This window comes from Lactuca saligna, chromosome 9 (assembly GCF_052625555.1).
Source record: "Lactuca saligna cultivar CGN05327 chromosome 9, ASM5262555v1, whole genome shotgun sequence".
Lineage (NCBI taxonomy): Eukaryota > Viridiplantae > Streptophyta > Magnoliopsida > Asterales > Asteraceae > Lactuca > Lactuca saligna.
In genome coordinates this window covers 74,144,158-74,157,039 of record NC_136425.1, presented here as the reverse complement: position 1 = coordinate 74,157,039, position 12,882 = coordinate 74,144,158, and the positions used below count along the sequence as shown (strand labels likewise).

The following is a 12,882-nucleotide window of genomic DNA, read 5'->3' as shown; positions in this document are numbered from 1 at the left end:
TTTGATGTTTTCAAATTCAAACATTAAAACAACACATAATCATATGTTTCGTGTTTTACATCAATCCATATATATCAAAAAGAAAATAAAATATAATACGGTAACGAAATATAGTTTTAAATGAATACAAACACATAAAAAATTATAAATTTACCATATGTTTTTATTTACAAAGAACTAAATAGATATGAAAAAAAAAAAATCACCAAAATTTATTATGTAAATTGTTTTTTTCATTTATTTTTATTCGGTTTAACGGATTTTTTCTAAAATCAGGTTCAATCCGGTACAGAACTCAATGTAAAACCAATGATAATTAAACCGTTCTCTCCTCGGTTTCCGGTCCAACTAGCCTGATCAAACCGACTTTTAAAACATTAATATTACCTTTACACATGGGGCCCAAAAAAAGGAATGGATTGAATTTCTTCTTCTTCCCATCATGAGAGCCATGCATACTTACCATCTTATTTGATTTTTAGCTATTTTCTTAATCGTCAAAAATTTTATTGTTGCATGCATCAACTTTTGACGATTGAACATTAACCATATCATCATTATTTGAACTTTTTCCATTCTATTACCATTAAGTTAACAATTAATGTCAATATTATAAATTCATAATCAACTAAAACACTCAGTTATACCATTAAGTAAAAACTTCTTTATGATAACCAAAACCAAATTCCTAATTCTATTACAAAATTCATGCGAAACCATTAACAGAAAATCCTCCATCAACAGCAATTGTTTGGCCAGTGATGTAAGAAGCAGCAGGTAAACAAAGGAACGCCACCATTGATGACACTTCATTTGCTTCTGCAACACGTTTTAGAGGTGTTCTTGAAGCCACTCTTTCCAAATACTCCTCATTTTCTAGCAACTACACAAAGCAATTTGGTAATATAAATTATAAAATTCCAGTATGATCATAGAGAAACAAAAGGGAATCTGAGAAAGATGAGAAGATCAAGATATTACATGTTGGACAAGTGGAGTTTTAGTGTACCATGGTGCTACACTATTAGTCCTTATGTTATCTTTAGCCCATTCACATGCTAAATTCTTTGCAAGCTGATTCATTGCACCTTTGTAAAGAAAATTCGAAGTTAAAAACTTAGATCCCTTTTCCATGAGAAATTAGAGTCTTGAAATTAGGAAAATTGGAGAAGGGAAAGTGTATATATACCTTTAGTGGCTCCATAGATGGAACCAGAAGCAATGTGAATAGAACCTGCAACAGAGGAAATGAACACGATGCTTCCGACTCCAGATGCTTTTAAAAGAGGGTGTGCAAGTTGACACAGATGGTATGAAGATTCCAAATTGGTAGACATGAGTTTGGAATACTCTTCTGAAGTGTAATCGGTTGTAGCTTTCCTGATGTTTGTTCCAACATTGTTTATCTACAGGAAAGAATTTTATTTTATGGAGGATGTTTGTAAAAGCATTCGTAAAACGCAACTCATTCCTGTTTAACCTAGAAATGTCTATCCGTTATTCAAATAATTAAGAAAGAGCACAAACGAATTGTGGATCTGGGATTGGTTTCGAAAAGTAACAATTGAACGAATTGTGGATATAGAAAGTTAGAAACAGAAACTTGTTTCAAAAGTCTCTCGATGATAATTTGCGATATAAAATAAAACATCGTAATATATGGAAGCAATTAGGGAAAAGTTAACATTTGTAACAAAATCGAAACAACTTACTAGAATGTTGAGCTTTCCATTGAAGATAGAGGAGACTTTTTGTAGAAGCTGTTCGCGTTGAGGACGAGAAGTTGCGTCGCAGACGGATCCGGTGACGGTGAAGCCCTTGGAAGACCATTCTTGTAAGCGGAGGTTGAGCTCAGCCTCGTTGCGAGAGCAGGTGTGCACCGCCGCCCCTAACCCTGCCAATTCCTCCACCACAGCGTAGCCGATACCACGTGTGCCGCCGGTGACGAGAGCAGTCATTCCGGCAAGAGACCATCTGGAATTTGTAGTGACAGAACTGCTCTTCACCGTCGTCATAATCGATGTATCCTGATTTGCTACGTTTGTTTGGCAAAAAGACAATTTCTTCCGCTTTTCAATTGATGTTCAGTTGTTCACACCCTTTTTGTTGCAATGCAACGTGGAATTTTATGTTATCGAAAATCGCAACTTTATAACAAACCAGGTGGATTCACGGGTCACAATATATATATATATATATATATATATATATATATATATATATATATATATATATATATATATATATATATTTACTATCTTATAAAAGAAATCTAATTATTTCTAAAAATAGATTGATTATAATAATAATATTTTTTTAAGACGTCCGAAGCTGATAGTACAAGTAAACATTAATAAAATAATATTAAATCTTAACCACATTTTGAATTCAAATATTTATCATCAAATCTTCTTATATTTCTCAACAATTTGATATTGTTCCCTCAAATCCCGGATTCAATCAAATTTTGAACCTTTTTAGATATCCTTAAATTTAGCATGTTGATTCAAATATCTCTCCAATCGCATATACCTCTTTGTTCCCCTCATCTACTATAAAACCCACCGTCTATGAACAAAAAATGACTTCATCTCCCAAATAACACCATAGTTTGATTATTTTGTTTTCGACATGTACTTTCTTTTGTAACATAACATTTTTGTAGAGGAAACATATCACCGAAAGAATTTACACACCCCGCCGCTTTGTGCGGGTACGCTGCTAGTGTGTGTGTGTATATATATATATATATATATATATATATATATATATATATATATATATATATATATATATATATATATATATATATATATATATATACTAGTTTATAACCCGTGATAACCACGGTTATAAAATTAATTAAACTTTCGTATTAAAAAATCAAAATTATTAATCAATTATTTTAAATAAATTATTACTTAAGAGATATTTTTTAAGTGATATAAAATTATAATCGTTGATTTAAATAAATACGTGGAGTTATATCATTTTATAATTTATATTAATTTTATTTTATTTTTTAATCTAATCTTATTAATTTAATATAACTAAAGGGAGAAATTTTAAAATTTGAAATTTAAAATAAAGAATCAATTATTAATTTAATAAGATTAGAGTAGAAAATTTAAAATTTCAAATTTCAAATAAATAATTAATAGGTGACAAGTGGCATGATAAATGATATATAACATTAAAGGAGGGTTCTAATTGAATGACACTTGTCAATATGTGATTAAACCTATTCTTTTGTTATATATATATATATATATATATATATATATATATATATATATATATATATATATATATATATATATATGGAAAAAGTGAATATACCTAACAACCTTATATAAGCTTAGCTACCTAACTCCATAATACTACATCAGTTTGTATCATATTTACATTGTAATTGTCTAAGGTGCTTAAACTTCAACCCCATAACTTTATTACTTCCAAAATCTTTGGACTTTCACCATTATCTTTCTTTTACATCACGTCCTTTTATTGAATACCGTCTGATAGACTTCATATCCTACTGCTACAAATGAAATGATGTAGGAGAAATATAATGATGAATTTCCAAATTTTTTGAAGTAAATCAAGTTTAGGATAAAGTTTAAGAATCTTGCATGATTGCAATGAAAATTTAATGCAAAATGACCTAGTTTGATAAGGTTAGGTACCTAAGCTTATATAAGGTTGTTAGGTATATTCACTTTACCATATATATATATATATATATATATATATATATATATATATATATATATATATATATATATATATATATATATATATAGGGTTAACTTTATGTGAAACGGTCTAATTTTGTGAGACCGTGACACGCATTTTTTTATTTTATTTTTATTTATTTTTATTTTTTTTTAATTTTTTTAGTTAATTCAAGTTCCAAAAATAATATTTAAAAAAAGAATTTTTTGATTTTTCCATTTATTTTGCATTTTAAAATTATTTTTAGACTATGTACAGTGTAATATTCTATTTAGAATATTTCACGTATTTTTCAAAAAAAAAAAATAGATTTTTTTTTATTTTTTTTAATTTTCTTTTTAATTTTTTTTAGTTAATTCATGTTCCGAAAATAATATTTAAAAAAAGAATTTTTAGATTTTTCCATTTATTTTGCATTTTAAAATTATTTTTTAGAATATATCAGTGTAATATTCTATTTAGAATATATTACGTATTTTTCAAAAAAAAAAAACGGGATTTTTTATTAATTTTTTTTAGTTAATTCAAATTCCGAAAATAATATTTAAAAAAAGAATTTTTAGATTTTTCCATTTATTTTGCATTTTAAAATTATTTATAGATTTGGTCTCACGGTCTCACAAAATTAGAATGGTCTCAAATGAAACTGAACATATATATATATATATATATATATATATATATATATATATATATATATATATATATATATAGGGTTGGCTAAAAAGACACCCCATTTTACCATTTAGACAACTCTAATTAATTTTTAAAATACTTTTATTGGTTGAAATTGCATTGTTTTAAAAAAAAAACTGATTACAAGTAGTTGATTATAGGTTGACTTTTTATAAAAGTGATAATAAGGTGTCTAAGTGGTGTCTTATTAGCAGCACCTATCTATATATATATATATATATATATAGAGAGAGAGAGAGAGAGAGAATGTTCAATTGAGAAAAAAAAAAGGTTGAGAATGAAGGAATCATTCTCAACAAATCAATTATTTTTGCCGCAAAAGACTCTGTCGTACTATCGGAAATGGGAAAGAAATAGACATGTGTTTTCCAACAAAACATGTTTTCTTTAAACTATGCTAAGCATTACCTTAATATATACAAAAACATAGTTTTTTCGTTTTTTTTAATTTTTAAGAAGCTATTTTTATCGAAAAATGATTTTAAATATACCAAAATTCATTATTTTTTATTCTCTGCAAATAGACATCCATATTGATATAGTTTTAAGATAAAATAAAAACTTTATTTTTTTTATATTTTCAGCTATCGGTATTCATAAGTGAATAAAAATGAATTAGGTTTTTACTACAGTACATTCGTTATTCACTTATGAATAAAAAATATGATTAATTTTTTTTTTTACAATTTAAGTATCATTCATATATGAATATAGCATATACTAAACATAGTATATTTATATTTAAATATTATTCGATTCATTCACTTGTGAATATTACATAGTATATATTCACTTATGAATATTAGATGATATATTCACTTATGAATATTACACAGTATATTCACATATGAATATTACAATGTGTTTTCACAAATATATATATATATATAATTTTTATATGTTATTCACATATGAATAACATACAGACTTACATATTCGTTTTTTTTTTGTTTTAATAATCATATACTGATTCAGGTGAGAAAACATATTCATATATGAATATAACGTGGTAATTTAGTTTATGTATTTCATCAAACACTTGGAGTGCATATAATTTAACTTTTTTAAAAATGTTAAAAATATGATACTTTGACTATTTAAATCTTACAAAATAGTAGATAGATAGAGAATTATTTGAAATTTTTCAAAATTTTGAATGAATGATATGAATTAGATTTTTTGTTGATCATCAATAATGTTGATCTAATAACGTTGGAAGTATAATTAATCGTAGATGTAGAAGATCTGATCGTATTCAAGCAAAATTGAAGGTTGGATTAAAAGAACCAAAAACGAATTTTTGTTGTTAACTGTTGGTCAGAGTAATTTAATCCCGTTGTATTTATAGTTAGTATATCTTTTATGGGTTGATATACTAGGTTCACTATAAACGATGCTCGGATACCAATCTGTCACACCCCAAAACCAAGAATGGTGGAAACGTTCTAGGGCAGAGGACGTCATGTATAGTATCACAACACAGAATATTAGTAAACGAGTAAGCAACATCATCCATTGCATTAAATATATAGTTTTAATACAAGTGTGCTCTGTGGTTTATAAGACACCAAAAATATGAATCAAAATAAAAGATGAGTCTTGTATGCGCTCCATATTCTAAAAAGCTGGCATCGGTACCTGTCTACTGATGACCTGAGAATACAAGTTATTTTGAAAGGGTTTATCAACATTAAATCTGGTGAGTTAATAAGTATTTAGTGTCATAATTTGTATGAAAATGTTTGTAAGTGTTTGAGTGTAAAAGTATGTAAAATGATTGTAACAATTGTTTGTATCTCTTAGAAAATCCTATATTTTCCATTAAAAGCAGCCTTCTGACCAAGACATCAAGTGTAATGTATGTTTGTTCTTTGTAGAAGAGAGTATTTTCCCAAACGTGACTATCATTAGTAAAAATATAGATTTTACATTACTCTTTATTATGAGGAGATCACAAAGTAGATGTAAAGGGAAAATAATGAAGTATTGTAGTATAATAATATTATAACTACAGTTGTACTAACTACCTTAAGCCAATTGTTAATTAAGGTATAATGTGATGTAATTGTAACCATACTTGATTGACCTAGTGAACCACGACGATGTAAGACATCGAGATGTTATGACATTCATCACCCGAAGACCTACAGGTCCCATTGTAGCTAGCAGCAATGTGTAGGACGGTTCCACAAATGTACCCTTAAATAGAGTTTACAGCCCAAGGAGGCTCCTTGGATGTAAACTCTCTTTTGATTGTGTTTTATTGATGATTTCTAGGTGTAAACAAGTTCAATCTAGTATATAATAAGCTAGGACAAGTGTACTTACAATATAGAAGCTTGTTTGGGTGTTTAAGGTCCAAGAACACTAGTGTGTGTTCTTGGTGTTTTTGGTGTTTTGAAGAACACTTGAAGATCTAAGTGAAAATGAAGAATTCATGCATGAAATGATGTATAACAACTAGATGTAAGGCTATAACAACAAATCAAGTGAAGAAACACTTACGTTTTTGGAAGATTGGAAGAAAGGGGTTATGATACTTGAGAGAGAATGGTGGGAGTTCTTGAGTTTGAAAGTTGGAGAATGAGAGAATGAAGAGTAAACTCATGCCTTAAGCATGAGTTTGCGGCCCTAAGGGAGTTTACGGCCCAAACTCTATAAGTTTGGTCGTGAACTCCTTATTAAGGTGTTACGTGTGTGTTTGCTACTCCAAGACCCTAGAGAATACTTCCTTTTATTCGTTCGTTTCAAGAATAAATATTTCAAAACACTCAAACGGACTTTAAACCGGCTAAAAATTAACAGAAAAGTATTTAACTTTTATTTGAAGTCCTTGACTGAAGGGTTTGTACGAATGAAACTTTCGGGTTGTCACAATTGTTGAAGGTTGGAGGAGAAACTTGGATGATAAACGATCGAAATTTCTATACAGTTACGTATTTGAGATTGAATGTTATTATCATATTTACAAGTTTGTCACCGTGTCTTTTTATGCTGAGATTAAATGAGTGGCTGAAAATGATTCCCCCATTCCCAACCTTTTTTATTTTCTCAATTGAACCCATATATATATATATAACCCGTGAGAACCACGGTTATAAAATTAATTAAATTTTAATATTAAAAAATCAAAATTATTAATCAGTTATTTTAAATAAATTATTACTTAAGAGATATTTTTTTAGTTATATAAAATAATAATCGTTGATTTAAATAAATACCTGAAGTTATATCGTCTTATCATTTGTATTAAGTTTATTTTATTTTTTAATCTAATGTTATTAATGTTATTAATTTAATATAATTAGAGTGAAAAAAATTAAAATTTAAAATTGAGAATCAATTATTAATTTAATATAATTAGAGTGAGAATATTAAAATTTGAAAATTGAAATTGATAATTAATAAGGAGTTCTAATAGTATGACACTTGTTAATAGGAGAATAAACATATTCATTTATTAGAATATATATATATATATATATATATATATATATATATATATATATATATATATATATATATATATATATATATATATATATATATAAGTTCAATTGAGAAAATAAAAAAGGTTGAAAATAGGGGAATCATTCTCAGCCATTCATTTATTTTTGCCGCAAATTCCTCTGTTATACCAGCAGAAATGGATAAAGAATACACATGTGTTTTTAACAAAAAATGTTTTTTTTTAAACTATACTAATCATTACCTTAATATATACAAAAACATAGTTTTTTGTTTTTGTTTTTAAAATTTTTAAGAAACTATTTTATCGAAAGATGATTTTAAATATATCAAAATTTATGATTTTTTATTCTCTACAAATAGACATCAATATTGATATATACTTTTAATATAAAATAAAAAAAATATTTTTTTTATATTTTCAGCTATCGTTATTAACAAGTGAAAAAAAATACATCAAATTTTTCCTACAGTACATTCGTTATTCACTTATGAATAAAAATATATAATTAATTATTTTTACAGTTTAAGTATCATTTATACTACTAATTAATATATGAATAACAAATTAACTGTAATAAAAATCTGAGAAATGTTTTTATTCATATATGAATATAAAATATGATGACAACTAATACACATTTTATTCATATATAAATATAATATATGATGAAAGATGATGTAAAAATATATTTTAAGTAAAAAAAAAAAAAACTTTATTACGTGCAATATTCATATATGAACGACACTTAAACTATTAAAAAATAATAAATAATAAATAACTAATAAACACACGTTTTATTCATAAGTGAATAACGAGACTGAAACTCTAAAATAATAATTTTTTTATTTTATCTTAAAACGATATTAATATGGATGTCTATGTTAGGAAATAAAAAATTATGAATTTTGATATATTTAAAATAATTTTTCAAAAAAATGACTTTCTAAAAATCAAAAAAACAAAAAAAAAAAAAATAGTATGTTTTTGTATATACTAAGGTAATGATTAGCATATTATAAGGAAACATGATTGATTGGAAAACATATGTTTACCCGTTATCCATTTCAGACGGTACGCCTAAGTGTTTTGCGGCAAAAGAAATATGTGGCTGATAATAATTCCCCGATTCTCAACCTTCTTTTTCTCAATTGAACCCTCATATATATATATATATATATACATATATATATATATATATATATATATATATATATATATATATATATATATATATATATATATTAGCCGTTTACATGCGCTAAGCGCCGGAAGGCAAAGAGTTTCTTTCAGAATATAGTTTTATCAGTGATGATTAGTTTCCTTTAGACGTGAGCTATTCATCGCAACATTTTGGAGGACTGTTTTTTGTCGAATAATTCATTTCAACGGATAGTTTCTTGCTAGGTGCTTAGTCATACAATACAACAAAAGTTGAGTCAACATTTGGAATTTCATCTAATAGTTCATACTTGATTTTACAATATATAAATAACAACAATCTGCAATCATTTAGTTTTGTGCATTTATAACGTGTCTAATATATAAACTACACCAATCTGCAATCATGTTGCTTCATCTGCTAGCCCTGCATTAAACGTCAAATGAGCATCTAAGATACATATTTGAAGAAATTGTAAAGTAATAAGTTGAAGACTGTACCTTGTTAATCACATAAAACTTCTGTGTACACAAAGTTTGATGTGTAGATTCCATCATTATCAAACGTTTTTTCCAGCTTTACTAATACCTTGGTATTGACACGTGATATTCCTCTGGACGACGCCACATAAAGTTGGCCATGTGAGAATACCGATTCTGGTAGATAAACACCTACATTTGGAATTGTTTGTCCTTAAGCTTTATTGATTGTCATAGAGAAACTAAGTTGAATTGGAAACTACTTTCTCTTTAGTTTGAATGGGAACATCTCATCGTCAAACAGACATAGAGGAATTTGTGGTAAAAACACTCTTTTTCTAGCATGTTGACCAACATCTATCTCTGTATCAATGACATTTTTTTGGAAAGATCGACATATCAATCTGGTGTCATTACATAACCCATTTGAAGGATCGATGTTTCGCAAAAGTATTATTGGGCACCTAGTTTTTAACCGAAGATAATGAGGGGGTACACCATTAACATTTAACGAGTTCAAATATTCCACCGGATATAAGTTATTTTAGTCATCTTCCGCTTCATAAAAATTGTAGTAAACTTTATTCTCGGCAGAAAATCGTTCGATCAACTTATTCTTAATCTCATAAACATCTTCATTTTTAGTTGACAATATCGCCCTCGAAATGATAAATCTTGAATCGGCGTCGTTGGATTGCAAAGAAGGAAATATTGCATCAATCAGATCGTCCACTAAATTAGTTTTATTAGTGTATGGAATGGACATGTTATCAGGTATACGAATAAAGGGCTCGTCCAATGTTTCCTCATTCCATCACTGACTCGTAATAAAAAATCAAAAAACCATGGGTCATTTACCGCTCTCATGTTGATAATTAATCGAAGCCTTTTAACTGAAGCCCATAGAGGTGAGATTCGTAAGCTAGAGTCCATAATTTGTGCTCGAGTGCGACGTCTCATGACCGTCAACACTTGTCTAAAGTCACCTCCCATAACCATTATCTTTCCACCGAAAGGGAGCTTCTTATTTGTCATGTCTTGCATTGTCCGATCAACTGCTTTTACCGCCTGCCTCTTAGCCATTGCTTCTTCATCCCATATGATTAACTTTGCCTCGCGAAGTAGCTGAGCCTTCCCTCTTTGTTTAGTGATCTTGCACATCAAGTTATTATCAAGATTAAGGGGAATTCCAAATTGCGAATGAGTTGTTCTCCCTCCTGGCATGTTGTTAGCCGCAACACCTAACATGGCAGTTACAAGTGCAATAAGACCACGGGCACGAATATTGGCCAACAAAGCTTTGTACAAAAATGTCTTTCCAGGTCCATTGGGACCATCTATGAAGAACACACCGGGAATATTTTCATCCACATGCCTCATTATCTTATCATATGCAAACCTTTGGTCTGGATTGAGAGAGTCTCGTGCATGTAAGTCTTCATATTCCACATTTATAGAGTATTCTTCGTGCACCTCACGATAGGCTCTTGATTGTAAATCAATGTGTGCACTAACATTTGGAAGGTCGTAGTCACTAAGCTTTTTACTCATAGATTCTAGGAATACTCTAATGTCGATGAGGACCATATTTTGCACTCGTTCGGCACATCCATATTGTTTCCTATAATCTTCAGAAAGAGAATCATAGTGGTTATCCCATAACTTGCGAACATTTCCTGATTCACAAAAAATCAACATCGTCGCAAATAACCTTCTAAGTACGCTGGGAAATTGAAATAAGGGAGCCTCTACAAGACATTATGATAAATTATCATCGGTCTCTATTAAATCTCTTTCAAGAGTTGCTTTTCAAAATGTAGGGTGTAATACACCATTGGTTGTGTATAAATCTTTAAAGCAAGTAGGCCCAGTAATATGAAATAAAAGCAGGTGTAGGTAGTATCTCTCTCCTTCAGCTGGATTAGCATAAAAAGTCAACCAATCATTTATTTATGTTCCCTGGTCCTATAACAATGGTTGCTCCGATTCCATGTAAAATGTTTGCGAAAATCCTTATACAAATATTTTCTTTCATTCGAATCTTCTTTATTCTTCTTGAAAAATGCTGCCAACATTGAATTTTTTTCCTTTCTCCTTATTAACAATGTCTTCCATTCTGTCATCGTCTTTGAACCAAACCAATTGTTGATTCAGGAGATGTATTTGCAAGGCCATCACACAAGGGTGGATTTTTGAAAGAGGAAAGCTAAAAACACACCATAATGCCTCGGGAGGGGATACATAACGTGCGTCTTGAAACTTTCGTATCTCATTAATAACAATATTTTCTTGGTCTTTATCAATATGGATAACTTGTTTGTCATGGCCCTTATAAAAATATTTGAAGAGGTACTTCACATACTTTATACTCGAACAAACCTCAACGTTGATATGAAAATTAAACATCATTGACAATTTTGGGTTGTATGGAGCCACCCATCTGTTATCTAATGTTGTATTTTCTTGCAGTCACCTCAATTCCATTATTTCTACTTCTATATAGTGGATATGATTCCTCTCCTTGTGATATCTTTTCATTGAATTGCCTAGGATATCTGAAACAACATATTTTTGGCACACCCTGCATACATGGACTTTTTTCTTGTAAGCTACTACAAGGATCGTGCATCATGTGACTTTTTATAAGATCATGCATTTCATGTCCCTACAGACATTTTCTGATAAGCTTGGGACCCCTTTCCTTGAGACTAATACCAAAGATTCGATCAATGTGGAACAATATTTCATGACAACAACCGATGTGATTAAGAAAAGGCAAGACTAATTAACTATGACAAGGGTTATTAGAGGTTATTTTAGTCCCTTTTTTCGTAATTTGAGGTTTAATTTTCTAATCTATGTTTGAAATTACAGAATATGTAACTAACTATCATCTGACAACTCATGAAGCACCACTGAAATCAAAGGGCAACCAATTGAGCACATAATTGTCATTTATTCTTTTACATAGATACCCAAGAACCATATGTACGGATCTTTATGATTAGGAGGTTCATTCTTTTGGATGAATGAACTGTTCATTATATGTACTGATTTCCTTTCCATTATGTGTAGCTTTTAACTATATTTTCTAACATATTATTTTTTCACATAGATTTGATGGAAATAGATGGAGATAAAAATGACATCAAGGTTTTATCAAATTTCGAACTGATTTGCAATTGTGAAGTTTATATTAGTTGCAACCTGAATGTAACACTCGGTTCCTACTACATATTTTAATTAAAGTAAACTCATGTTTTGCTCTAGGAATTGGCGAGTTGGAGGCCCAACTTGTCGAGTAGACTTGACTTTGGATCGGTGGGATAAGTGACCTACTC

General features: G+C 29.0%; 2 protein-coding genes across 2 annotated transcripts; both read right to left on the bottom strand.

Annotated features, from left to right (window-relative positions):
- Positions 1-626: 626 nt before the first annotated feature.
- LOC145017148 (tropinone reductase homolog At5g06060-like) lies at positions 627-2,136 on the bottom strand. Its single transcript, XM_078975223.1, has 4 exons — positions 1,713-2,136; positions 1,190-1,406; positions 982-1,088; positions 627-883 (listed from the first exon to the last, which is right to left on the bottom strand). Exons 1-4 carry the CDS (start codon positions 2,013-2,015, stop codon positions 707-709), a joined length of 804 nt encoding a protein of 267 aa, XP_078831349.1. The 5' UTR covers positions 2,016-2,136; the 3' UTR covers positions 627-706.
- A 7,430-nt stretch (positions 2,137-9,566) lies between these two features.
- Positions 9,567-11,239, bottom strand: LOC145016493 (uncharacterized). Its single transcript, XM_078974794.1, has 2 exons — positions 10,528-11,239; positions 9,567-9,733 (listed from the first exon to the last, which is right to left on the bottom strand). The coding sequence occupies exons 1-2, from the start codon at positions 11,237-11,239 to the stop codon at positions 9,567-9,569; spliced, it is 879 nt and encodes a 292-aa protein (XP_078830920.1).
- Between the last annotated feature and the right edge of the window lie 1,643 nt (positions 11,240-12,882).

What these genes read in the sequence shown, in the direction of transcription:
- LOC145017148 (XM_078975223.1), bottom strand. Translation starts at nt 2,015, where the DNA reads ATGACGACGGTGAAGAGCAGTTCTGTCACTACAAATTCCAGATGGTCT. An exon ending in ATGGAAAGCTCAACATTCTA is followed by an intron (nt 1,407 to 1,712) that starts GTAAGTTGTTTC and finishes TCTTTCCTGTAG; the next exon opens with ATAAACAATGTTGGAACAAA. An exon ending in CATCTATGGAGCCACTAAAG is followed by an intron (nt 1,089 to 1,189) that starts GTATATATACAC and finishes TTCTTTACAAAG; the next exon opens with GTGCAATGAATCAGCTTGCA.
- LOC145016493 (XM_078974794.1), bottom strand. Translation starts at nt 11,239, where the DNA reads ATGTTGATTTTTTGTGAATCAGGAAATGTTCGCAAGTTATGGGATAAC. An exon ending in AAAGATAATGGTTATGGGAG is followed by an intron (nt 9,734 to 10,527) that starts GTGACTTTAGAC and finishes TTCCAAATGTAG; the next exon opens with GTGTTTATCTACCAGAATCG.